General features: G+C 33.8%; 1 protein-coding gene across 15 annotated transcripts in view; it reads right to left on the minus strand.

Moving 5' to 3' along the window:
• The window catches only part of dnc (phosphodiesterase dunce), a 293,397-nt gene that overhangs the window by 101,655 nt on the left and 166,586 nt on the right, over positions 1–25,156 (minus strand). For 14 of the 15 annotated variants that reach the window (XM_066289946.1, XM_066289947.1, XM_066289948.1 and 11 more), the window contains 3 exons: positions 8,319–8,420; positions 2,488–2,552; positions 786–898 (listed from right to left, as the gene is read on the minus strand). In XM_066289946.1, the coding sequence (XP_066146043.1) occupies positions 786–898; positions 2,488–2,552; positions 8,319–8,420 (280 nt within the window). Of the gene's footprint in view, positions 1–785; positions 899–2,487; positions 2,553–8,318; positions 8,421–20,410; positions 20,983–25,156 lie in introns of all 15 variants that reach the window. The other variant, XM_066289955.1, reaches the window with a different exon arrangement.

Below are 25,156 nucleotides of genomic sequence, written 5' to 3' on the forward strand. Positions count from 1 at the left end.
GTCACAAATTTAATACATACGCTGCATTTACCGTTTACATCCAGCCAATCGTAATGAGATATATTCTTTTCACGTGGGAAATACATTCATTTATGAGGGTTATTATTTCTGGGAGCTTTCAATCTTGCACGGAACCACCATCGCAACGCAAATAAAAAAAATCGCTCTTTTTAAAATTGAAAGTGTTCATAATTTGACTGCTGTTCAAGAGCTTTTTGCAAAATCTATGTTTGCAATAGAAGAACTAAATTCTGGAAAAAATAGACGAAAACTAATGCTCTCTTGATAAGAGTCATCACATTGAAAATAAATTTATATGTGCAGCTAATATTGGTTATTCACCAATCTGTCAAGATTTTGAAACTAAAATGAACTGCGGAAATATGAGAAAAGTTATTTTTATCACATTTTTCTATATACATAAAGGAAAAATTCTTATTTCTATAATCTATAACAGATCGTCTTGAATTAGAAATTCGCATCGCGTGAAGACATTAACGTTACACTTCCCACTTATTCAACTTCCCCAAACTTTTCTAACAACTTTAGCTGACGTGTAGCAAAGACCTTTCAAGTATTTGTTAGTTTCAATCCAATTATACTGCGAGTCAGGTTTTGCCTAAATAGATTTCAGAAAGTTTGTAACCTTAGATTGGATTTGCTCATAATGCGTGTATGCAACATTTCTCCCCCCCGAGCAGCACATTTATTATCGAACTGCCGGTTAATGTAGCAAACCTGTTGACGTCGCATTTACAAGGCCGTAACTCGTGTGGTTAACTTACCTTTAATGACGCCATATCTGATACAGATCGGTGTGTCTGAATAGTTTCCAATTGGTCCAGGCACCAATCGAGTTCCTCCATGGTTTCCATGGCTAGTTTCATGTACGCCTCGTCTGGAAGGTCACAAAAATATAGGTATTTTTCGACACGAAGCTGAAATTGCCCGAATAATGCGGACCGCAGTTCGGGCTAGCAAATGAAATAAATTTAGTTTAGTTCGTATTAAAATAATGAGCATTTTTGAATGGATTTTCTACGCAGAGGGTGTTTGGAAAAGTTGGTATGGAGGGTTGGATTAAGGAGGGGAAACTAGAGCCATAAATATTAAAAAAGTGCATATAAACATTAGTTTTATGGCTCTTTAAACAGGTCCTACTATTCGGATATTAAAAAAAAATAACTTTCTGATCAACAATGGAATGAAAATTGTAGGTAATAATCATACTATAAGGGTGACAGATATAGATGAAATAGAGATATATGAAATAACATAAAGATGCCAACTGTATGAAAACGTTAGTGTTCTGAGCGATACATTATTTATGATTAATCTATGTGCAATTCGAAAAAAAATAGAGACATTCTTTTTTCAAGAAAGGCGAATTAATCAAAAAATAGTATTATTTGCTTGGTAATTCAAAATTCTCTTAAGGGTAGTTAGAAAACTACTCTTAACATATATTCATAATCGATTTTGATGAAACATGTGTTAGTTAAAGACAATTATGGTATGATTTTTACGCATTATAGAATAGTATTTTATTATCTTAATTATAAAGAAAGTTATTTTAAAAAATATTTAAATAATAGGACTCTTTTGGAGGAGAATATCTCAGTAATGATGGTCAGCAAGACCAATGTGTATAAGAACTTTTTTTAGTATTTTGGGTTCCGCTTTTATCTCCTTAAATTTTGTAATAATTTTTTTAAACACCCTCTATTTTTAAACAGTGCTAAATATAATTCCGCCAAATTGTACCATAAGGTGCTCCTGTTCATACCCGAAACCACTTTTATATATGAGAATAGAAATATTATTTTTAAAGAAAATTGTTAAAAACTCAGTTTTCTAATCACTCCCAAGTATCACACTGAGCCACTTCCCTATGCAGCTAAACAGCAATATACACTATAGGGTTATATAAGTTGGTAAATAATATAACACGAAAAAGGAATTCAGACTTGCAAATGTGGCTTACTAATTAATACGAAGAGTCATATGTGTGCATAAATGGGATATATGCTAACTATTTGTATTTTCGTTCGTTACACCAAAGGTGAAGGGTATGTATCTGAAGCGTGTAATGCACCATGCATTCGGACTATTTTAAATTAAAAGTATTATGAATATTCTCAAGTACAAAAATTTCGTTTTAATGTAGAAACATACATATGCTGTTTATTAAAACAGTACCACAGTGAATAATTAAGAGTGATTAATTGATTTAGGGAAATAACTAACTAAGTTCAGTGGTAGAACCAAAAAAATCGTAACATTGATGTGCTCTCGACTGAAGCACCGTGAAGATATGTTTAGAGCCTGTTAGTCCTCACCAGTTCAACCCAGCTCCAGTCGATCACACTCAAAAAGGAAATCCTCACTGTTTTTTGTTTTATTTTTTTAAAATTTTTTAAGCAATACATCTGCAAACTATGTGGCAATAACATGTCATTAGCATGTAATGGAAATGATTGTAATTACCTCCTGGATTTATATTTCGAGGCTGGGGTGTGGTCACAGCAGCGGCTCCCGAGGATCGTCGAGACCTGCAAATAAAAACATTTCATTTTGCGAAACTGCATTGCATGAAACTTAATTAGGAAGTGATTACTAATAATCGTGTAATACCCACGAGTAACTCGTTTGACACAACGATTATAATGCTCGTTCCTGGCAATGTTAGAACATGAATACATATTGAAATCCCATTCGCAATGCAGCAATCCGAACAATAAGCAGCGGCCCTTTGTGTTCGTATCTCTTGACAATATAGTTTCTATCTCGAATACCGGATTCAGCGTCGTTGTGTTCCGCATAGCCCGAACACATAGTTATTGAGTCATAATAATCGCGTTACCAAATGGATTAATGCTGTGCCACGAGTTTTCAAAAACTGCCTCTAGTTAATCTACTATCGAGATAATTTACTGCTACCTAGCCACAAAATGAAATTGGAATTTGAAAACTCCCAATGCACATCTGCTTATAAATTCATTAATTATTTCCCAAACTAAAACATAAATCTCGGGCAATTTCCCCGTCAGTGCATAAAATTCCGAATCAAGATCAAACTTCCTACGGAACGAACTTTTTCCACAAATTTCCATTAGGATAATTCTAGTTCCATTAGAAAATTTCAATAAGTAGAGGACTCTTGCTTAGTGGAACGAGGGAACTACTGATGTACTTGGCATTGTCTTTTCCACGTGAAATAAAAAATCGTGAACGGATTTTATGTAAATGACATTTATGCATGTAATGGAAGGCCCTTGGGGCTTATGTGTAGGAAATGGTGAACAGGAAAATAGATGAAAAATTTGCAAGAAGAAAACATTCCAAGTTAATGTTTCTGTTGCATATATCATTTAACGGAATTTTAAGAATCTCATTTAATTTATTGTGTGTTTCGACGGAAATAAGAAGTTACTTTATGAGTTCAGAAATTGAGGCACAATAAATAAAAAACTACGGTTTTTCTCATTCTCAATTCAACACAACTCTATCCATATGTTTCCTATAACGATCTCCTCAATAGCCTTTCAAGATATAAAAGTATTTATGTGCGCTTTGCTTATAAAAGACTGTTTATGATTCAGTGTTGCCGCTATAAAGTGATTCATGCAGGTATATTTATAATCCCAGAAGAATAAGGCAGGTAAGATATGTATTTAGTGTGGATCTGACAATAACTGAATGTTGTCCGAGAGACATAACTTTGTTTCTGCTCTTTAGATGATATATTTTACGGGGGTGTTTTAAACGTGTTTAAATATGGTCTCATCCATTGATGGGCTTCGCTCCCGAGGTCGACCGTAAACTGATCCGTCTCACAAAATCTTACATTACACACTTATCACGTAAATAATCATAACAGAGAGAAGTCGTTAGCATTTTTCACAAATGTTATGCTGCACCTGGTAAAAAGGTATTAAGGAGAAAAGACATACTGCTTCATACGGTATAACAATCTGCATCGCGGTTAGGGATATTGAGGCAATTGTAGAGAGAAGTTGTTTGTTTTTTTCCCTACAATTTGTTTCAACTCGTTCAGAAGTGCACAATTAATGTTTTTTTAATGCGACGCTCTATATATTTTTGGTCTGTAGGGCCGCTGCCGACATCAACCGCTTCTGAAGATATTGAGATATTTATAACAAGAAATTATGAGTGTTTGCTTCATCTAAGGATCTCAATCAGATTTGGACATACGATGACTCCCTAAATTATTCGGACACTTACCCTTACAGTTTTTTTTGTGTATAGTAATAATAAAAATAAATATTCAGGAAACGGGACTTTTTTTATATATTTGGTAATAGTTTTTACTTACTAACAATACAAAAATATATTTAAAATTCAGCATAAAATATAGAAACACTGAAATATCTCAACAAACAAGTTGTTTTTGGGGTCTCAACAATATTCGGACATTTTTAAGAGATTCTCCAAGAGCCCATGGTTCGTAAGCAACAAGACCATACATAAGGACTTCAACATCCCTTGGGTGCGCGACGAAATACTCAGGTTTTCACTTAAATAAAGGGACTGAATGGAGAATCATACCAACATGTTAATGACCGACCTGCTCAACGAGCCACCTATAAAGGGAATCAAACGCTTTAAGCCAATTGACCTGCCATTAAGATTTGCTTGACTGTGGCAGGGGTCTGGGGAGGGTGTACATACTGTATGCCTGTCTCATACTATGGCGGCAGAGTAGAATTAAGGCAGTCTACTAACGTAGTGGATAAACTCATAATGTTGAACTCTATTCATGCCTACTGTGAATGCCAATGCTCTTTTAGTTAGCGAATTTAATTATTGTAATATAATATTGCAGATTGTGAATAGTTGTTAAGAAAATAAAAAATAATAATAAAAAATTTAAGATATCGTAGTTTTGCTCATAAGAGCTTGCCTTGTGTTGGATCTAATAGTCTAAAAGTGTTCCATGATACTTATTAAAGTTGCCCCTAATACTCGTATGCATTTTGTAGGGGCAAAAATGGGTAGAGTTGAAAGTAAGTGAAATATCACTTTCGATTTATGGCAATTGGTCATTTTCAACTTTGAGAAGAAGTTATCATACAAAAAAATTAGCGAAAAACTCAATTTAAGAAAGAGCACGGTTACAGACATTATTCGCCGATAGAAAATTGAAGACAGAATTCTTTCCATCAAACAAACTGACAGTCCAAAACTAATAAACGCTCGAGAAGAGCGATACATCTTGAAAACTATTAAGGAAAATCTCAAAATTAGTGCCCTTCAAGTCGAAGTGCTCTGAAAAATCAAACTGATAAAAAAGTATCTCCAGAAACTATACAAAGAGTTATAAGAACAAATGGTTTGAATGGTGGGACACCCAAAAAAAAGACCTTTAGAAAAGAATTTGCACCGGAGATGGTCTTAAAACCGGAAAACTATTAGATGCATGTAATTTTTGCCGACGAATCACATTTCAACATATTTAAGTCTGATGGCCGACAAAGGATATGAAGGAGACCTAACGAAGAACTGAAAACAAGCAATTTACGTCCTACTGTGAAACACGGTGGCGGATGAGTAATATATTTCGATTAAAGGAGTCGGGGAATTAGTGTTCATTGATGGAACAATGGGCAAAATGGTTTATTTAAACATCTTAAAAGATAATTTTTTAAAAAGCACTACTCGTATGGGAATTCAAGGGAGTTTTAAGTATTATCTAGATAATGATCCTAAACACAACGCTATGATTATGAAAGAATGGATGCTCTACAACTGCCTAAGAGTTCTAAAAACCCCAGTTCATTCTTCGGATCTTAATCCGATTGAGAATGTATGGCAACAGTTGGATTTGCGAGTAAGACAACAGTCAATAATGAATAAAAATGACCTAAAAAAACTTTTTAATGGAGAAATGGCACAAAACTGAACTTAATTTAATAAAAAATATTTTTTTATCAATGCTTAAACGGCTTCAAGTCGTTATAAACAATATAGAAGAGCATACAAAATATTAATATGTCTTAACTTGTTTATCGTTTGTTAGCGTGTTCGAAAATTTTTGTAATATCAAAAATGTGTTGTTATTTATACTTTTTTCGATTTTTTGATATTGTTAGTAAGCAAAAACTAATGCTAAAATACATACCAAAGTCCCGTTTCCTAATTGTTTATTTTTATTATTACTATACACAAAAGAAGTGCGTAAGTGTAAGTGTACGAATATTTTAGGGAGTCACTGTATATGCTGGAAAATGCTTCATACACTTATAGCGCGATCTAGAGGGTTTTTGGTAGTTGGCAAAGGAAACTGAGCAGGATTGTAAATTAGATAATTCTGAATCGATTTAACCATACTTAGTCATATACAAAGTATTATCGTTTTCGAAATATACCACCAGAATAAAATAATAATAGAGCATTGTTAATTCAAACTCTGTATTAGGAAGAATAAAAATAAATCAAAACATAATAACTGCCAACGAATCTACAAACTATTAATATTTATGTTCAAATTGTAAATCGTTTTTTTAAATGCATTTGTTATTTCTAATTCTAGTGTGAGTTGTTGTAGTACCAACTTGCATTTCATTTTTAACTGTTTCACTCGCTTAAAGAATTCTAGTAATAAAATGACCTCGATTCTGAATTTCCACTTGATATAGCAGTTCTTTCATACGTCCCAACACAAAGTAATCGAAGGGTGTCAAATCGAGAGATCTAGGAGACCATAAAATGAGACCATTACTGCCAATCCATTGACCAGCAAACTTTTCATTTAAGTATTGAGTTACTCTTCAGTGGTAATGAGCAGGACACCCATGATGTTGAAAGATTATGTTTCGTCGTACATTAAGGGACACCTTTTCCAATAAGATGGGTAGATCTTTTAGTAAAAAAGCTAGATAATTGTCCCCGATTAAGTTTTGTGGTAGAATATGTACTCTTATGAAATTGCCACCGATAACCTCCCCACACATTAACATTAAATTTATATACGAAAGAAGTAGGTGTCTGCACATAAGAATTATGATTTCTATCAGCTCAATAATGTAAATTATGAAGGTTCATAATTCCTTTTTTTGTAAATTTTATCCTCGTCCTCCTAAGGAATACGTTTCAAAAACGTTTTATCTGCTATATTTAAGTTTAACAAAAAATAACAACAAGTTATTCGTCGTTCCAGATCTCCAGGTTTCGGACCCTGTACCTCTCCCAGACCTGCAATGGAAAGAGAGTTTCTTTCCGGTTTTCAATACCGACCAAACTTTCCAAGTGGAAGTATTCCGAACTACAGATACTTTTGCAATACTAGTTGTAGGCTCCTTCTCAAAAGCAAGAAGAATGTCTTCCTCCTCTTCAGACTCACTAGGATTAGCCAAATGGTCAAAACGATTGTGCACCGAACCAGTTTCTCCAATATGACGAAAGGTTCTGTTGAACACTTTTACATCAGGAATTCGACGATTAGGAAATCTGTCTTCATACAAACCCTTAGCAGCATTCGCATTTCCATCAGCACTTCCGTAACAGTAAACAATGTCAGCTTATTCTTTGTTGCTAAAACATGTCTTTTTATAAGATGTCCCGAAAAACCAATTAAAGGGGAAATATCTGTTATAAAACAAATTAAGTAAGAAATAATTAAGATGGAACAGCTAAATCTGACAATTAAATAAGTAATACGTCTGTAAAATGTCATGCAAATTCACTTCAATACTCAAAGCGAACTGTGTTTTTGGCACAGTAATACACTCAGAAGTACACTCAGAAGTTCTGTATACTTTAATAATTATATGGAGAGAAATGTTATTATTCCTGACAGATAGACTCCTTAACAAGGAAGTTCTATAATAATTTGGATTATTAGAGTGCAAAGCATTTTTATTTCTTATTTCGATCTTCTAATCAAGTTATTTTGATCTTAACGTGACGTTCATGTACAATAAGCTGACTGTTTTATGTAGATCATAGTAATTTGATCTAAAATGTAATGGAATGTGTATTAGCAACATTTTTAAAGGTAAAATGTCCAAATTTAGTAATGCTGACTGTTTCAATTTATTTCAATGCACCGAAAATACACCAATTATGCTGAACAATTGGAAAAGAAAAAATCGTAAATATCTCGAGAACGGTAACACTTTGTATATGATTAAGTTTAATTAAATCGATTCACAACTGTCTATTTTACAATCTTGCTCAGTTTCCTCGACGGACTACTAAACACCCTGTATAATGACCTCTTATTTTAACTTCCACGGTCATTGACAAGTATGACTATTCTACTTTACCGATATATTTAAAAGGAAATCAATACTTACTTGTTTGACGGTACATTTGTGAGACATTGAAAATTGTTGCGGACGCTTCGCAAACTGGCAAGAACTTGTGCGAAAGGGGTAACGATTAAGTCTTCTCCGTGGCTGAAACAAACAGAAAGCTGCATTAATACCTGAAAATCCTGGTTAAATCATGCATAAAACATAATTTTCAAGCGAGCCATGCTGAGGACTTTCCCTTCTAAATTGATTTGCTTTAGCAATATGATCAATCTACGTGGACCTCGTGCATTTTTAAGCAAAAATTTAACATATTAAAATTCGAAAAATGACGCCTTTCACTTCTATCTCCTTCTTCCAACCAAATATACAAAAAATTTTCCTTTTACATTTTATATATTTTCAAAAACCCTTGATGCTCAAACGTTCAGAAGAAATAAAAGTATGTATTTCGTTATTTTTCCTCTCTTGATACATCGAATGAATATGCCATGGCACGTGAAGGTTGAATGGCAATATTTTGCAGAAATAGATTCCGCTTAATATCTAATGAAAAGTTTCTTATAACCACCATCAAGCTTCTAATCCTATCTACCCTTCCCTTTTCCGTCATCAAGCAGCCAGGCAGAACTAATTAAACCTACGCAGGGAGTGCATTATACCTCCTTTGTAGCCATTTTGAATGAACTGTAGTGGATAATACGTCACCACTTGTTCCGATTCATACAATAATTAAAAAGAAAACCCTTTTTGACGTAATGGACTTGTTGTTAATGGGGGAAAGCCCTGATCTTTCAGCTTTTATTGAACGTGACTCGAGGACGTTGGCACGAAAGAAAAACTCAAAGGTTAATGATTCGGTATTTCTATAAACCGAGGAAGTACTTTCCCAGTAATACAACAATAAAATTGAATTTTGTCGGTTTTAAGATAATAATAATTGTTATTAACATGTCTCGTTAGTTATTATCACTGAAGGTGCCATAAAATTTTGATTTATGGCTGCATAGGTAGTTATTAACAGTAGGAGGTATACAAATAAAAGAGAGCAAATTAGACGGAAAACGGATGTAATTTTGTTGATCCTTGTTTTCAAGTGAAAAAAATGTTTTTCTGTTTTGCAGCTATTTTATTGCTACTAGTGCGTTTATCTCTGACCCTGGAAACAGGAATGAAAGCAATGACCCTTGTAAAACATTCTTCACAAGTGAAAATTCAAAGATTTTTTTCATATACATATAAACTTTAATATGATACAAAAAACGTAATTTTTTTGCAATTTTAACAATGAAATAATTTTACAACTCTTCAGAAATGCTTTCTCTAAAGACAACTCTGTTAGTTTTTATCAGCCTGGACCAAGTTAATAAATAAGGTTTTCATTAACCTTTTCAGATTTAAAAATATGGGAACTTCACCGTCTTCCCAGATTTACAAAGAAAATTATCCATAGACATGGCAAGTGTGCTCTTAATAATTTTAATGCCCACCATATCTCCATTACATTGATCCGTGGTATTAAATAACATATTAATAAATCACTTTTTGCAGAAGTTGCAGATCATGACAGATTTTTCTTTGAAAGGGATGAAATATTTTTAGATGAATAAAGCCACCTAAAACTTGATATATTGTGTTGTGGTATACGGAAAATACACGAAAGACAAAGTGGTCAAATATCAGCAAAATAGTTAGAATCACACAAAGATTGATTTAATCATAAGTTTGTTCTGAAAAACTGAGCTGTAAAAGAAGGATCCTCTCCATTAGCTTATCTCTCATTCGATTGTATTACGTATATATATTTGCAGATTACATATATTTATATACATATAGAGGGCCAAAAGTTCCGCTTCAATTGGTTAAAAATTGAAGGATATATTTTTTGTGAAAATACTGGAACACTTCAAATATTGTTTTTCTTTGTGCATTTTTTGACGTTACAGATATACATATATACAAGGTTACCCATGAGGTAGATAAATGTACTTTTTCATCTTTTTCTTATAGAACCCCATTTATAACATGAGGTTTTTGATTTCTTTGAGGAATTCCCAATATATTTCATATAACATACCCATGCTCAAATTCACTAATTATTAAAACATTTGCGCAAAATGACAATTAGAGTAGCCTGGTAGACCGCTTAACCTTACCTCTATAGATTTTTCTCTATAGGGATATCTGAAATATACGGTGTATTTAAATAAACCCAACAATATAGAAGAGTTAAAAACGAAAATTACTCAAGAAGCTTAATAAATGCCTTTTCAAATAATAAAAGAAGTTCTTGAGGAAATTAAATTGCTGTTTGCTCACTATCAGATTAGTCCATGTTAGGTTTAGGTTAACAGGGTAGAGTTCAAACATTTAATATATTAGATTATTGTTTGATATTTTCGTTTATTATGTTATTTTTTAAATATTAATAGTTTTATCGTCATTTATATTTTTGGTAGTTTTTGCCAAAAACTGTTGAATTCAGATATGGATATATTACAGGAAATATGTTCAAAATTTCTCAAAAAACTTAAAAACTTCATAACATACATGGGGTTCCATAACAAAAAAATTAAAAAAGTGAATTTATTTACTACATAGGTAACCTTATATATATTACATATATGTTACGTCAACATATGAGCAACTAAAAACCATATTTGAAATGTGTCAGCATTTTCAGCAAAAATATTTGCTTCAATTTTTAACAAATTTATGCGAAACTTTTGGGCCTCTATGTATATATATGTATATTTGAGATGTGCATATATATAGAGCATATATATATATATATATATATATGTACAGATACCTATTAGCAGATTTACTGTGCCTTAATATATGTTACAGTAGTAGGTTCAGCTTCCTAGGGAAGTCGCTTGTATCACTAGATGAAATGTTATAGAAATATACTGTTTTTGAAAGTAATGACAAAATATGTCTAGTACAAAATATGCTGGAAATATTTCCGAATAGTTACAGTAGAATACGAAAGAAAATTGATTTAAATGAAAAATGTCCTAAAACTCAATTAGCGCCAAGTAGAAATTATTTTGCTGAAAATACGGAAAAATGCATAAAACACAATATTTGTTTAAAAAACAAACTCGTATAACATCCATTAGCGTTAATGGGATTAGAGTCGAAAAATTTTATCACATGCAGGTGACTCTACGCATCGAAAATAATTAGATTATGTTCCATGGGTGACGAAAAAAGCACTGGCAAATAAATCTGAATTGTGTAGTTATATTTTTAAATGGATATAAATGGACACATCGAGGTATCAGTAAAAAAAAAACACTAAGTGCGCAGCAAAACAAACTAGAGAAAAGAAACATTTAATAATTGAGCGAACACACATATATACAGGGTGAGTCGGGAGGATCGTGCCAAACTTCAAGAGCGTGTTGTATATGAAAAATAAATGTAAAAAAACTCAAATGTTATTATCCGATTTTCGTTTGTTTACAAGTTATAGCGTAAGTAAAATTAAAACATAAAATTAAAAAAATTTATAAATTTCATAAGAAATTCCATAAATTAATACGTTGGATTGGTCGTGGTGGCCCTATTAGTTGGCCTCCAAGGTCTCCAGACCTCACACCACTAGACTATTGTTTGTGGGGTTGGTTTAAAAATGAAGTGTACAGAGTAAAAGTGGACACTCAAGATGCACTAATTCAATGCGTTAGAAATGCTGCAGCTGCCATTAAAGAAAGACATGAAACAATCAGAAGCGCAACAAATGCTCTTCATAGACGAAGCCGAAAATGTTTAGAAGTTAATGGCAATATTTTTAAACATTTACTATGATATCCAAACGTTAATTTATGGAATTTCTTATGAAATTTATAAATTTTTTAAATTTTATGTTTTAATTTTACTTACGCTATAACTTGTAAACAAACGAAAATCGGATAATAACATTTGAGTTTTTTTACATTTATTTTTCATGTACAACACGCTCCTGAAGTTTGGCACGATCCTCCCGACTCACTCTGTATATATTTCCCTAATAACCATGAATGCAGTGTAAAATGTCGATTATGCTAAATAAAAATACACTTAATAAACAGCATGTTTTTAATTTTTTTGAAATATTTCTGCGGCTGAGCAGAATAGGTAAGCAAAGCGCTTAAAAATTAATCTAGTACCTTCATTATCTTCGTACCATCCAAAATCCATTAATATAATCCAATATGTAGAAATATCTGGTTTTTGAAAACTTCGATACAGTATCATCCCATTAAGATTTTAAAAATATTCACGCTTAATCGCCATATTGAGTTGTTTTTGGTTAATACATATTCTAACACGTTTGTTACTTTTTTACGAGAATGAGAACATTTTTATCTAGTCTGATAGTTAAATTATTTTTCCAATTATATTTTGCTTTTCCATGTCTGTTTTTTACCGCGTGACTTACTTCGATAACATGTTTACTTGTAATATAACTCATACCACTAAAGACATGTTTATATTAATTTTTTAACCAGTTTATGAAGGTCACAGTCTTCTACAGTCATGTTTACATTATTAGTTAACAAATGGAATTCCTTTATAACAGTAAGACCAAGAACGGAACATTTCTGAGTAGTATCAATTTCACATATTTACTTTTGTCATCGAACTTTTTGATTTTGAGTTTGTACATCTGTTATTTTAAATTTAGTTGTGAGGAACATTTAGTTTTTCGAAACTTATAGACAATATGCCATCACCTATTTCTGCTCGATCTATTGGCAAATAGGCCTAAATATGTACGTTGTTTTCCATCTGGCTAACGTGACTCCTCAGATTATTACATATAATCAATTTACCTCTTTAGGTTTACATAATTTTGTAAAATTAGTAAATTTAAACCACTGCGTCAATTTATACTCGTTGGTTTAGTACTTGGTAGAAGGATGACGTTGAGTGCCGCATCGGTACAATCGTCGCTCTCTAGGGCTCTTTCGCTCAATACGTCTCTGCGGACGCTTGTGATGTGCAGAGGAATGTTGAGAAACATGTAAATTAATAATACGGTTGAAAGCCATTTGGCTCTGCTCCTCGTTTCTGGTTCTGCTTGTTGGAAATAAATTTGGTTCATTCTTCGGTGATAGCATCAACTTTAGGACCTGGAGTTTGTCCCAACGAACTTCATGCTGCCAATCTTGTTAAGTCGTTTACGTATTCACCGAACGTTCCATTCGCTTTTCTGTTTCTTTAAAAAATGCACCTTTATAATCTCTTGTTCTCTTCCAAAAAGAGGGATATTGGGTTATTTTGATACCTGTTTTCGTGGTTCTGCAGTGTAATTGGACTATTGTCTCGTTACGCAGGTGCGTGAGGTTTCAATATGAGATTACATTTCAGTTTCAAACACTCGATAATACCCACATTTTCGTGTGTATTGTGTCTATTTCAAATCTGAAATGTTTAAAAATAATTTCTGAATCTTCCACCTCGTCCAAATCCATATCGTTCAACAAGCAAGTACACCAGGCTTCCACCCAAGAAATTTTTGTGAGAATTTGAAATGTTCCTACTTTGTGCCTATCATTTAGCTACAAATTAGAGCTCAACCTGAGGCTTTGTATAAACAGACCTCAATTATCCTAAGAATCCATAACATCCGTGAAATAATCTGCGCACCTCTTTCCTCTTTTCACTGATCTAGATCACCTCATAAAATAAAAGAGTGGCCAAGTTTTGGCTTCATACTCCTAAAGATCCATACTGCGGAACTTGTTTTATTGTGGACTGCCTAGGAGGGATTGCTCTAGTCCAATTTTGTAAAAGTATAGCTTTCATAATCGCTTGAATTATGTCTTCTATTATGATATATTCTGTAACCTCAACGACTTTTCCGTCCCCTTACACGCCTGAGCGATGCAGAAATCTCCAAAAATAATCGAATAAAAATTACCTATGAAAATTGCAGTTGCTCATGGGCAACTGAAGAAATTTGATCTTATCCCAAAATACGGAGATCAATTTAATCGTGTCATTGGCCCAATCCAGTTTCTGTAGTTGTAAGAGATCGTGGGCTTCACCTCAGCTGTGTCAGAATTTAGGGAAATAAAAATTACTTTTACGATTTGAGTCGGTTTTCAATTACACCCTAGAATACTTTAAAATGCATAAAATTCCTAGGAGCTTTATAAAAAGACATAAATACTTAAGCCGGTTTTAATTACACAAACGTGGACGGCGTAATCTTCCTCCCTCTCCAAATCCTTTCTAATGCGACTTTTTGTATAGGCCAACCAGACAATCTTGAAATTTTGAACAAGTAACATTTAATTAACAAGTTCGAAACTGGAATGGAAACTTAGATGGAACAAAATTTATAAAGGTGTTCAGAACCAGATGATCAAATTGAAACGAAATTCATTGAATTTTCTCAACTTCAAGCCCTTACTCAAATTATCCATGCACTATCCCCCATGGTTGGCCTTTACTGGCTTACCGTCCATTATCTCAAAAACTAAATTTACCAACTAATAATAATTATATTCGCAAACCAGCCTTAAAAGCAAACGCTCACAAACGTTAATGGTCATTATCAGACTTTCCACGACTAGACATTTTGAACCTTCCCACGCTTTTCTGTTTTCTCTCTTTATGTTTTAGGTTCTAGTCTATGTTGTGTAGGCCACAGTGGAGATTGTTATTGTTAAAAAAAACGAAATAAGTTTTCTTTCGTGTCTGCCATCATTTATTAACAAGGAGCGAAGGTGGTTGTTGCTTCGGGCGAGAGCTCTTGACCCCCAAAACTCTGGAGAATTCCGCTCATTAAAGTCGAGCAACATTTCTTTCTTTTTTTAACTTCATCAAGTAGTTTTTTTTTCACCCTCTGGTTCTGGAAAGTTCGACAACCGCTTATTTATATTCATGCAACAACATCGGAACTTTTAACTGAAGAATATCTATATTTTAAATATGAATCATGGTACGCAAATTGGCAATGCCGCTTTCGTAAAACTGAACGCGGAACCTTTTGTCCTGTCGTCATGGGTACGAAAATCCTCAAAAGGCCTTTTGGGATGTGGAAGAGGGCTCTTCAATTATTATAAGGCTAATAATAAGCTGTTTATTGTCTGTATAGCGTAGGTATATTAGTTTATTTGGCTGCGAAGGACATCAGGTAGTGGGTGGTAATATGCAATTTAGTCTAACTACCATATTCAGTCTTTATTGATCTGTCTGCTAAATAATAAAATATAACCGCAAGTTAGTAGAAAGTTAGATAGACTAGGAACGTGGGTATTATTCAGAGTTTTTACAGTTATTTTTGTGTCAAGTGGGAAACAAAATGCTAATATTACGCCCATGGTTGAAAATTCTTGCCAGAGATGTGTGAGGGAAAAAATCAGTTTAATTATAGCTTTTTTAGTATTTTTGTCTGTTGTACAAATTTTTTTACTGCCCTTGGATCAGCGAGTTAAATCGTGCTTTTTCATAGATGGTAATCAAAAAGATAGTCCAAAAATGTCATTCAAAAATGGTAGAAACTATAATTTTCTGCATAGTAACCTCCTACTTTTTCAACAAATAAATACCTGACATCAAAAATAACCACTACCTTCAATTTAATTGTTTATACCTAAACCTTACTGTTTTCATTTTATTTCAAAAGAACACTTTTCAATGTCCAGTACTCTACTTCAATTATAGCAGTACCCGTAAATTATACAGATGAGATTTTCTCATTATGTTTATTCTTTGTGATTAATTTAACAAAGAGTGAACCAAAACATGTCATTGATTTGGTATTCGATATACAGAAAAAAAACGAAGCCATCATGAAAAGGCATAAAACGCATTTATAGATCATTTTAAAAGTAGCGAATCTGTCAAAACATCTTACAAAAACAAACAAGCTTATTGTTGATAATGAAATAATAGATACTGCAATCTGTGAATTATTAAAAATTACATTAATGGCCGCAACTGCAACATTTTTTTGGAAAATTCTAGATCTTTCGAAAACCAAAAAATTTAGGTATAGAACATTATCCCCGAAAAATGTTCATAATATTGTATAGAATAAAAATTTGATATAATATACAGGGGGTGCCATTTAAAATAAGCGACTCTACATTCATTTCCAATACAACTGGAAGTGAAATTTTCATAAAAATGTTTTTAATCAATAGATTACGTGTACTATAGCGTGATCCTCAAATTTCGACTTTTTCCTATTCATAGTTTTTCAGATGCCGATAAAGGTTTATATTAGTGGGATACCCTGTATAATATATATACAGGGTGGTGCAGTTCACTTCCCGTCTTTTATAGCTCAATCATCATTGAAAGAAGCAATTTGATATTGTGTATATCTTACCTGGGTCTTAGGACGTTCTTCAAAAAAATATTTCTAATTATACAGGATGCCCCAAACAAGTGTGACGATACCGAATATATTTTTTTAATAAAGCATCTTATTTTCTTCACAGTTAAGTGCTTCCTGTAATTGTTTAGATACTCGTTATAGTTGTTGAACTCAGTTGGATAATACCGGGAAAAAAATTAAAAACTAAAAAAAAATAGCATTTGCACCTCTGATGTGAAAAGTTAATAAAAAATAGAAATAATATCTACTTAAAGAAATTATGTGAGGATTTATTAAGCATGGTTTGACAGTTTTATTAAAAAATTTCGATATATTAATATTATAGAGAGTGTTCAAAATTTAGAATCAATTTTTTTAAACTTTAGAGTATTTTCTTTTTCTTATTTTAAATTGGGGTATCCGTATATTTCAATCTAGTTGATTGTAGAATTCAACAACGAGTATTTTTCTAGTTTCATGTCGGTCCCAATTCCTAACATGGCATAAATTGTTTGCCAAAGACCACTACAACAGTAAATAAAATGAACAAAAAATTAAAGTACATATGAAAAAATAATTATTCAAAGATCTTATTTTATTCCTATAATTATCGTAAAACTATTACAAAACAAAAGTGGGCGTTTGAAATGTCTTCCGTTCTTTTGAAAACGCAAATTAGGACGATTCTGGAAATATCTTTAAACCCTTCGCAATATAAGAAAATGTCGAACTTCGCTTTAAACAAATTTAACATTATTATTTTTAGTACAATATCAAACATTGTCAACATCATATTATTAGTTAGGTAATTTCTTATATATATTATAAATCTAATTTTTCCTATCATGGAATACAACCAAAAAGAACTCGTGTACAAGATCTTGGTATTAGGAAAATGCGAGAAGAATTGTTTTTTGACAAGTCGAGTTTACGTTCAGCGTTACCCAAAACGAAGACTTCCAGACAAAAGTTTCATGAATACTTCTTTTTTCATTGTTACCTTCATTTTATATTCATTCATTTTGTTTTCAAATTATTTTATTGGAATGGTTCTTCGCAAATAATTTTTTACATATCAGGAATTACGACAGATATGTAATTTGCAAAATGTTTCGTTTTCGATGCTACACCGAATTTGATAAAAATATATGGGGCCACAATTATAAATAAGAAATATTAAATACTTTTAAGTTAGAAAATGTTTGAATTTAAATTTTGGACACCCTGTACAATATCGACGATCGAATTTTTTTTTACAGAAGTACTGAACCATACTTAATGAGCTTTTTGTACGGTTTCTTTACATACATGTGATTTCTATTAATTATTAATTTTTCAAACCAGAGGAGCATATGCAAATTAATCAGGTTCTGGCTGGGGATAATCCAGATCGTTGAATTAACTTTTGTGAAAGTGTAACAGCACTGATTACCAATATCCCATTTTTTTGATAAAATATCTGTTTTTCGATGAGTGCAGATTTTATTTAAATAGTTTTTTTAACAAGCAGAATTGTCATTGTTGGTCCGACTAAATTCCTCATGTTTTTGCGAAGCGATATTCAGTGGTCTCAAAAAGTTAATTACGCTATTCATCGATGGTAGCCTAGATATTGAAGTAAACCTCAATATGTTACAAGAGTAAATACGCCTTCTGTTAAAATCATCTTGCAACAGAAGCCGAAGCAAAGTAAGTAGATTACAATGGCGATTATCTACAAAATGAAAAAGTTTTTGTACTTTCAACAAGACGGGGCACAGCCACATTATGTCATACCTGTGCAACAATGGCTTGATGACTGATTATCAAGTAGATGGATTGGCACAAGAGGGGCAACTGAATGGCCTACAAGATCTCCTTATTTTAATGTCTCTTGATTTTTCCCTATGGGATAATTTTAAACCAGTTGTTTATAAAACAGATCCTGAACATATTGATGAACTAAAAAATTGCATAACCGCAAAATGTTGTGCCATTACTAGAGACACTTTTCACTTCCCACAGGAATTCGAAAGTTGAGTGTATTTGCGTTCAGCACAAAATGGAAGTCTAAAAATGTTATTCCTACACATTTGTTAAAGGTAAGTCGATATTTTTACCCCATTGATAAACAACATTGAATTGACTTTTTTTTTGGTTTTTTCTTGATTTTTCGAAAACTCTTTGAAAAATCGGGTTTCTTAATGCCCCGGCACTTTTAACCACCTGTAATATGAGGTGCAAGTCAGTGAGGATGCCATTTAAAATTTTTAAGTGGGAGTAGCGGGGTGGCAACGGGGTGATAATTAGGTTTACGCAGATAATGTCAAAAAGGTTCCTCCTCACAACCTAGCCTGTCGCCGTACTTAATATTTTCATAAGTATTTCCATTTTTACGATAGTTGAGGTGATAAATTTTTAAACGAACACACTGTCTATCTGGGACACACGGAGGTATGTACCAGTAAATGTAACGAAATCGCACGTGTTGCTTAGTAGGCTTAACGATGATTTTTGTAAGTTTCAGTGTCGAGGCACGCTCTACACGCAGTTTATACCGTGTCTTGTTATTGGTTAAGTATGCCTCTGGTTTAACATGTTCTTTATTAACAAAACGTGTCGTTGATAACTTAAAAAAATAAATATAGAATACCCTTTTCCCAAAACCACCTGCAACCATTAATGTGACGCAATTAAGTATTACAACGGACGGGAAAAAACTGACTGATAATTTATTTTAGCATATAAGCAGAGTACTTCTTTTGCCAGAAATAGACTTTTTTCATTACGAAGTCTTCAGATTCTCCAGTTTTTCATATTTAAAAATGCTACCCTTTAAAGAGCATCCGAGCCTCAAACCACCACTCCACAAGGCATGCAGAAGAAGCCCACAGGAAAGCTTCCCGGAAAAGCGATACAGCGAGCGTTTTGTCCTGCTGGGAAATCGTTTTCCTCCGGTTGAAATTCCATGTAAATAGGAAATTGCTTCCTGCCGAGGAATAATGGCGCACGGTTGCATTTTAGATCGTTATATTAATGCCAGGCTCTTGTTAATATAGAGCCGACAAACGAGCTGAACTTTCATTTCATCACTACAGATGATTTCGAATATTACGGCTCTAATTTATACAACACAGATGGGCCCTGGCCCGGAATATACGCGAGGCCCCGCGCCACCTCACGGGAAGATCAGCTCGGGGGATGAGCCATCAGTTTAACTTTAGGATTCGTGATGGATTAATCTAACTAGCCCCGAATCCTGAATTGTTGCTGTTTAAAAAATTCAAACTAGACGAGAGAGCTGAAAATTGTGAAACGTGACATAGAATGTTAAGATTTTTCTGCTCACTCGCTATGCATTGACAAAAATTGCTACTAAATATTTCTCATCTTTTTTTTTTTAGATTTGCAGTATGCGTGTCTAACATCTTAAAATCTTCATATTCTATACTTATTCCACCATGTACAACTGCAGTAGATAGGTTAATTGGCTCAGAGTCTCTGAACGAATATACTAAAAATATAGCGACATTTTTAAGGAGTCTTCTATGTTAAAACTGCCGAATAGCCGATAGAGTTACCTTCATTTCTTCCCCTTTCATCACATATAAACGGCCAATCTGTAAGTTGTGAGAATGCAAGAAAATTGCCTTCTCTTATCCGGCATGTGCTCGGCAAGAGGAGGCTAATTTACACAGTCTCGAAACGATTTATATCTTCTCGCATTTGGGCTAGGGCAAGACTGGTTGACATTTTATTAGTTTTGGGACACCTCGATTTCGGGTAGGGACCGTTTCGTCCATACTTCTCAATAATAGTAAACTCAACTTACGCATCGTATCTCCTGACATTCCTTTCGTTCCAGAGCTTATCCCAGAAACTTTTCCGATTCTTTATCCTCAAAATGGATGTGGAAAACGTCCGTGGCAGAGGAGGAGGTCGCGTCTCAGAGAGCCCTCCAGTGGGGGTCGCCACTGCCGCCATGAGCAACGAAGGACTTGAGCAATTGCCCAGCGAGGTACGCGACAAAGAGCCCCTCGGTGCCAGTGGCGGAGAATTCGGAGGAGATGCTGGAGGAGACCTGGAGGAGGTATGAGACGACAGCCTTTTGGGGCCACCGTCCGAGGCCAGGGTGGCGGTTAGCAAGGGATCATGTAGGGCCAACGTCTCTTGTTTCATGTGGCATTTAATCACTCGCGAATCACACTGAACATTAACATGTTTTGACTGACTGTGGCTATGGACGAGTTCCCTTTGCAATGTCACACAAGCACCTCATATTTTATTTAAGTACGAACTCTGGCCAGACACTCTCACGGGACTGGGATTACGTTAGTCCAAGCACGTTGTTCCCCAAAATTTTCACAGCATTAATTGTCGCTGGATCTTGGCTTCAGGAGAATCCTAAAATAATGGTTTTCCTGTGGGATTGCCGCTTTGAATTATTGTTTTTGTGTAGTGGTATGGAATCTCGTTTGGCACATTTTCACTGTCATTAACTCTGATAATCGCGATCTCAGGTGGGTTGAACTATCTACAAAGGTATTATTGTTCCTTGATTAAATACCGATATTTTCGGTTTCGTTAGCCGGTTAGAATTATTGTGGTCGCCACCTAGCTAGGTGAGATATAAATTTATCGGAGACAAACTAATCTAGTGTTAATATAGGAACGTGTAATAAAAACATTGTAAGCCTTTAAATAACGCAGAGAAATTGCTGGAACCGTTGCATAAAGCAAAAAATTTCCGACGTGGATTAGTGCCCAATTCTGAAAAATTAGGCACTAATCTATGAGGGCGAAATCGCTGGAAGTAATTTTCCCATGATCTCTTACGTCTTACATCTCTCTAGTGACAAATTGATCCCATAAGCCATAAGGGCATTAGCACGTGGAGACTTAACGAAAAGTAAACTGCATCGTATCAATTTCCATTTGTGTCTATATAAATATGATACTAACGTAATGGGAAAGATTAACAAGGATTAACGCTGCAATTGCTTACAAAATGGGGTCTTATGGCTATTAAAATGTAAATTGGAATAGCATTAAACTTTCATTAAATTTCAAGATAAAACTGTTTTAAAAATGGGGATCTCTGATTCTGCCGATTCGTAGATTAACGCCTTATTAACTCAAAGGGAACTTTGTCGTAATTCCATGACATAAGATGCCTTATCGTGATGATGATACAAAATTATATTATCGGAAGTCTGCCTATTATTAGACTGCTCATTTAATATTTCTCTAACTATCCCTATTAGATAAGTCTTATAGATACTACCATCGATTGTGTCAACAAAACGTAGTATTGTAATGTCTCTAATTTTTAAATATTTCTCTTGTCACAGAGCTTTCAGACGCCCCACAAAAATAAATATTAACTTTGAAAGTTGACAATTTCCCTCTACCATGTAGCCTTAACTGAGCTTGACTCTAGGCCACACCAAAGCCTTCAAGCGAACTATCGACAACTCTTTATAAAAGGCATTTCGGATTATCTCTCACTCCCTGAAACAAGATTTGGAGGGCATACTTTATTCACTAATCCAAAAGTGAAGTTTTCGATCTAATGAGCCATGGCAAGTGCGGAGCACAAAAATCAATTTTTGAGGACGAAAATTGCTAAGCTTTTGATGACCATAAGCTTCCTAAAACATCGTTTAAATTGGCCATTATAATTTTATCTGAAATTTAAACTAAAACCGACTTTAAAGCTGGAAAGAATACATTTTAGCTTCGGAAAAATTACCATTTAAGATCCTGAGGCTTTCAGACTAAAGCTCTTTGAAAATGAAATTTTATTTAGCTCCGGAGACACCCAATTATCTTTAGAAGGGCGGCACGTGTTAAATTTTTCGTTTCTTATTAAAAAAAGAGTGTTAAAACCATTTTTCTAGCGCCACTGTCTCCGTATTTTTAATAAATATGAGAGAGTTGCGAGGATTTACAGAAAGCTGCAATGCGGGGTTACTGATTTCATTTCAGTTAACTGCAGTTTATTAGGGCAGAGTTACAGGTTACCGGTCTCAAAAGCTGAGATGCCGAATGGATATTTTTGTTATAAATTAAGGTATTTTTCAAGCAGTAATGCGATAAAAAATCTATATTAAACCTAAACGGTTCGCGTCTGCTCCAGATGGGAAAGGTTGTTAATTTGAGGAAATTCAGTTTCTAGAATTGGCGAAATTTATAAAACGAGTCCGAAGTTTTGAAAAAGTACAAAAGATGCTCAAATTTTAGTATTCATTTGATATGCACCATTCGTAACTCGTAGCGAAACAATACGGTTATTTCTCTCTACGGCATTGTTTTCATTTCGCCGTGATTCCTGTGTCATCCACACATACCCTGAGGGATTCAATCTTCCATAAACTTGATTTTGACGTGCCTTGAGTTCCGGATTAAATTCTCATTTAAAAAGAAATACGATAATAACAATGAATGGATGGCAAAACAAAATAGAAACATCTGTTCTACATAATTACAACGAAGGATCGGTAAAGTTTTGCAAGATATTGAACGAGAAATTGGACAAAAATTTAATCATCTGAAATCCGATTAAAAATTCATTTTGTATTTCACTTCCTATTAAGTCGATTTCAAATAGTCTTACAATTTGACCATCATGACACTCTACACATAGGAAATAGTTGGACAAGATTTCAGTGTTTCTCAAAACATTATACCAAAATTTTATTTCAACACATATTTGCGACTACAATGTCAAAATCGACGTATTGGGACATATCCGAATGATCGAATTTATTGCTTCCCAATGCAGGCAGGAATATAAGAACTGCTTACTGCAGGGAAGGTAATAGAATTCTCGTCTTGAATTCGAAATGAAATCAATTTCTCAAACTGCACGGCAATAAGTTCACAATTTTATATCCCTCTCAGCAACAATTCTTCATTCAGGTGCAATATATTTTTACCTGTGCCACACAAACAAATTATTTCCTTTAGGAATTAATTTGAATATCAATTTTAGAGCTGAAATTTGAACCTAAAATCATTGTTCGATGGGATTTTCGTAATTTGAAGATTAATCATAACTCAGCCATAACTCCAAAGCCAAAATGCGTGTTTCCTGTTATTTGCAATATCGATTGGAGAGATAATCAATCCTCGAATTTAACTATTACGCACAACGAATCGTCGATAATCGTTCAGTGGGAAATTTATAATCAAACCTCCCTAATCGAATGGGGGTAGCGTATCTGGAATATAAAACGTTGGTGGGCGCTTTAGGGTGTCGATTAATATGCTAACAGAAGCTGATTATAGGTTGAATAGTGACATTTGTAGTTGATTTTGCGCTTGAGAATTCAGTGTGTTGTGGCCTCTAATTTAGATACAATCAAGAATTTACCGACGCAAACTACATATTAACAAAGCAGACTTCTCGGCATTTAACAAGTCATTGATATATCGCCTGAATTTTTTTCTAGTGAACCATTTCAAAGTAAGTGAGAGATTCTGTTACATTGCACTTCACGAAATCTTCCAGATGGATTTTTTTGTTTTTTGAAGTAAAAGTGACCTGTAAACCCGAGCCTTTTAGAACACGAAAACACGGTAAATTAACATCAAACGAAAATGTGCAACGATCGACATACTCTAAAATCTAAAACAATCTTTGAGCTTCTTGATGAAAACATTTCGATGCGTAACACTGGCAAGGAACAAGCCATTTCTAGATTCGGTCGCTTAAAGCCGGAACTTTCAGACAGAGTTAACTCAACAGACATAAATGTTTAATTTTTTGGTAAAAAAATAAAAGCTACGACACCCCTAAAGCATTATAAAAATTCAAGTTTTTTTGGAAACCTCACATCTTGTTATTGCACTAAAGACTACCCTTCAAAAACAATTAATTCCATTGGCGCATCTGCCTTATTTTTGAACAGCGAAATGCGGGAAAGGGAATCCCTTAAATTGACATTAAAACAGATATTAAAGCGCTTAAAATAATAAAAAGTTCACTACATAAATTAATTATAATTCACTAGGGACAACCCGAGCGTGTTTGCTTCACGCATAGACATTTTGAAATTCATAAATAAATAATGTAAAACGTTTGTTTATTTAGTTAAATTTTAATCGTGACACCTAACGACTACTTTAAAAATAGAAAATAGAAGGGGTATTTAATTTTATCTCTCCATCGTGACAGATACAATGTAAACACATCTGGGCCTGATGAAACTAAATTCAAACCGCTCACCAATGTTATGAGTCGGTCGAAACACACACCATTCGGATTTGTAAGTAATAAAAATTGGTTTTATGAAAACCTCATTTGCAGCCAGAAAGCTAAATGAGAAAATAAAATTATCGCAAAGAGGCCTTGAATTTGAATTTTCGACGTGGCGATGCGATGACGCTACAGCAATCGACAAACCTCAAAACATTATAGATTTTGAGGAGAAATATTAGAATAAATCCGTTCTTCTCAACATGACTTAATTGTAAATCAGAGAAGCCCTAGAAGTGATCCAAAACACGAGACAGTCCTTGGAAATTCGCAAATAATTCGTTTCCTCATGGCCTGTTTGTTATTGGGATTTGGCGG

Source organism: Euwallacea fornicatus, chromosome 14, assembly GCF_040115645.1.
Source record: "Euwallacea fornicatus isolate EFF26 chromosome 14, ASM4011564v1, whole genome shotgun sequence".
Classification (NCBI taxonomy): domain Eukaryota; kingdom Metazoa; phylum Arthropoda; class Insecta; order Coleoptera; family Curculionidae; genus Euwallacea; species Euwallacea fornicatus.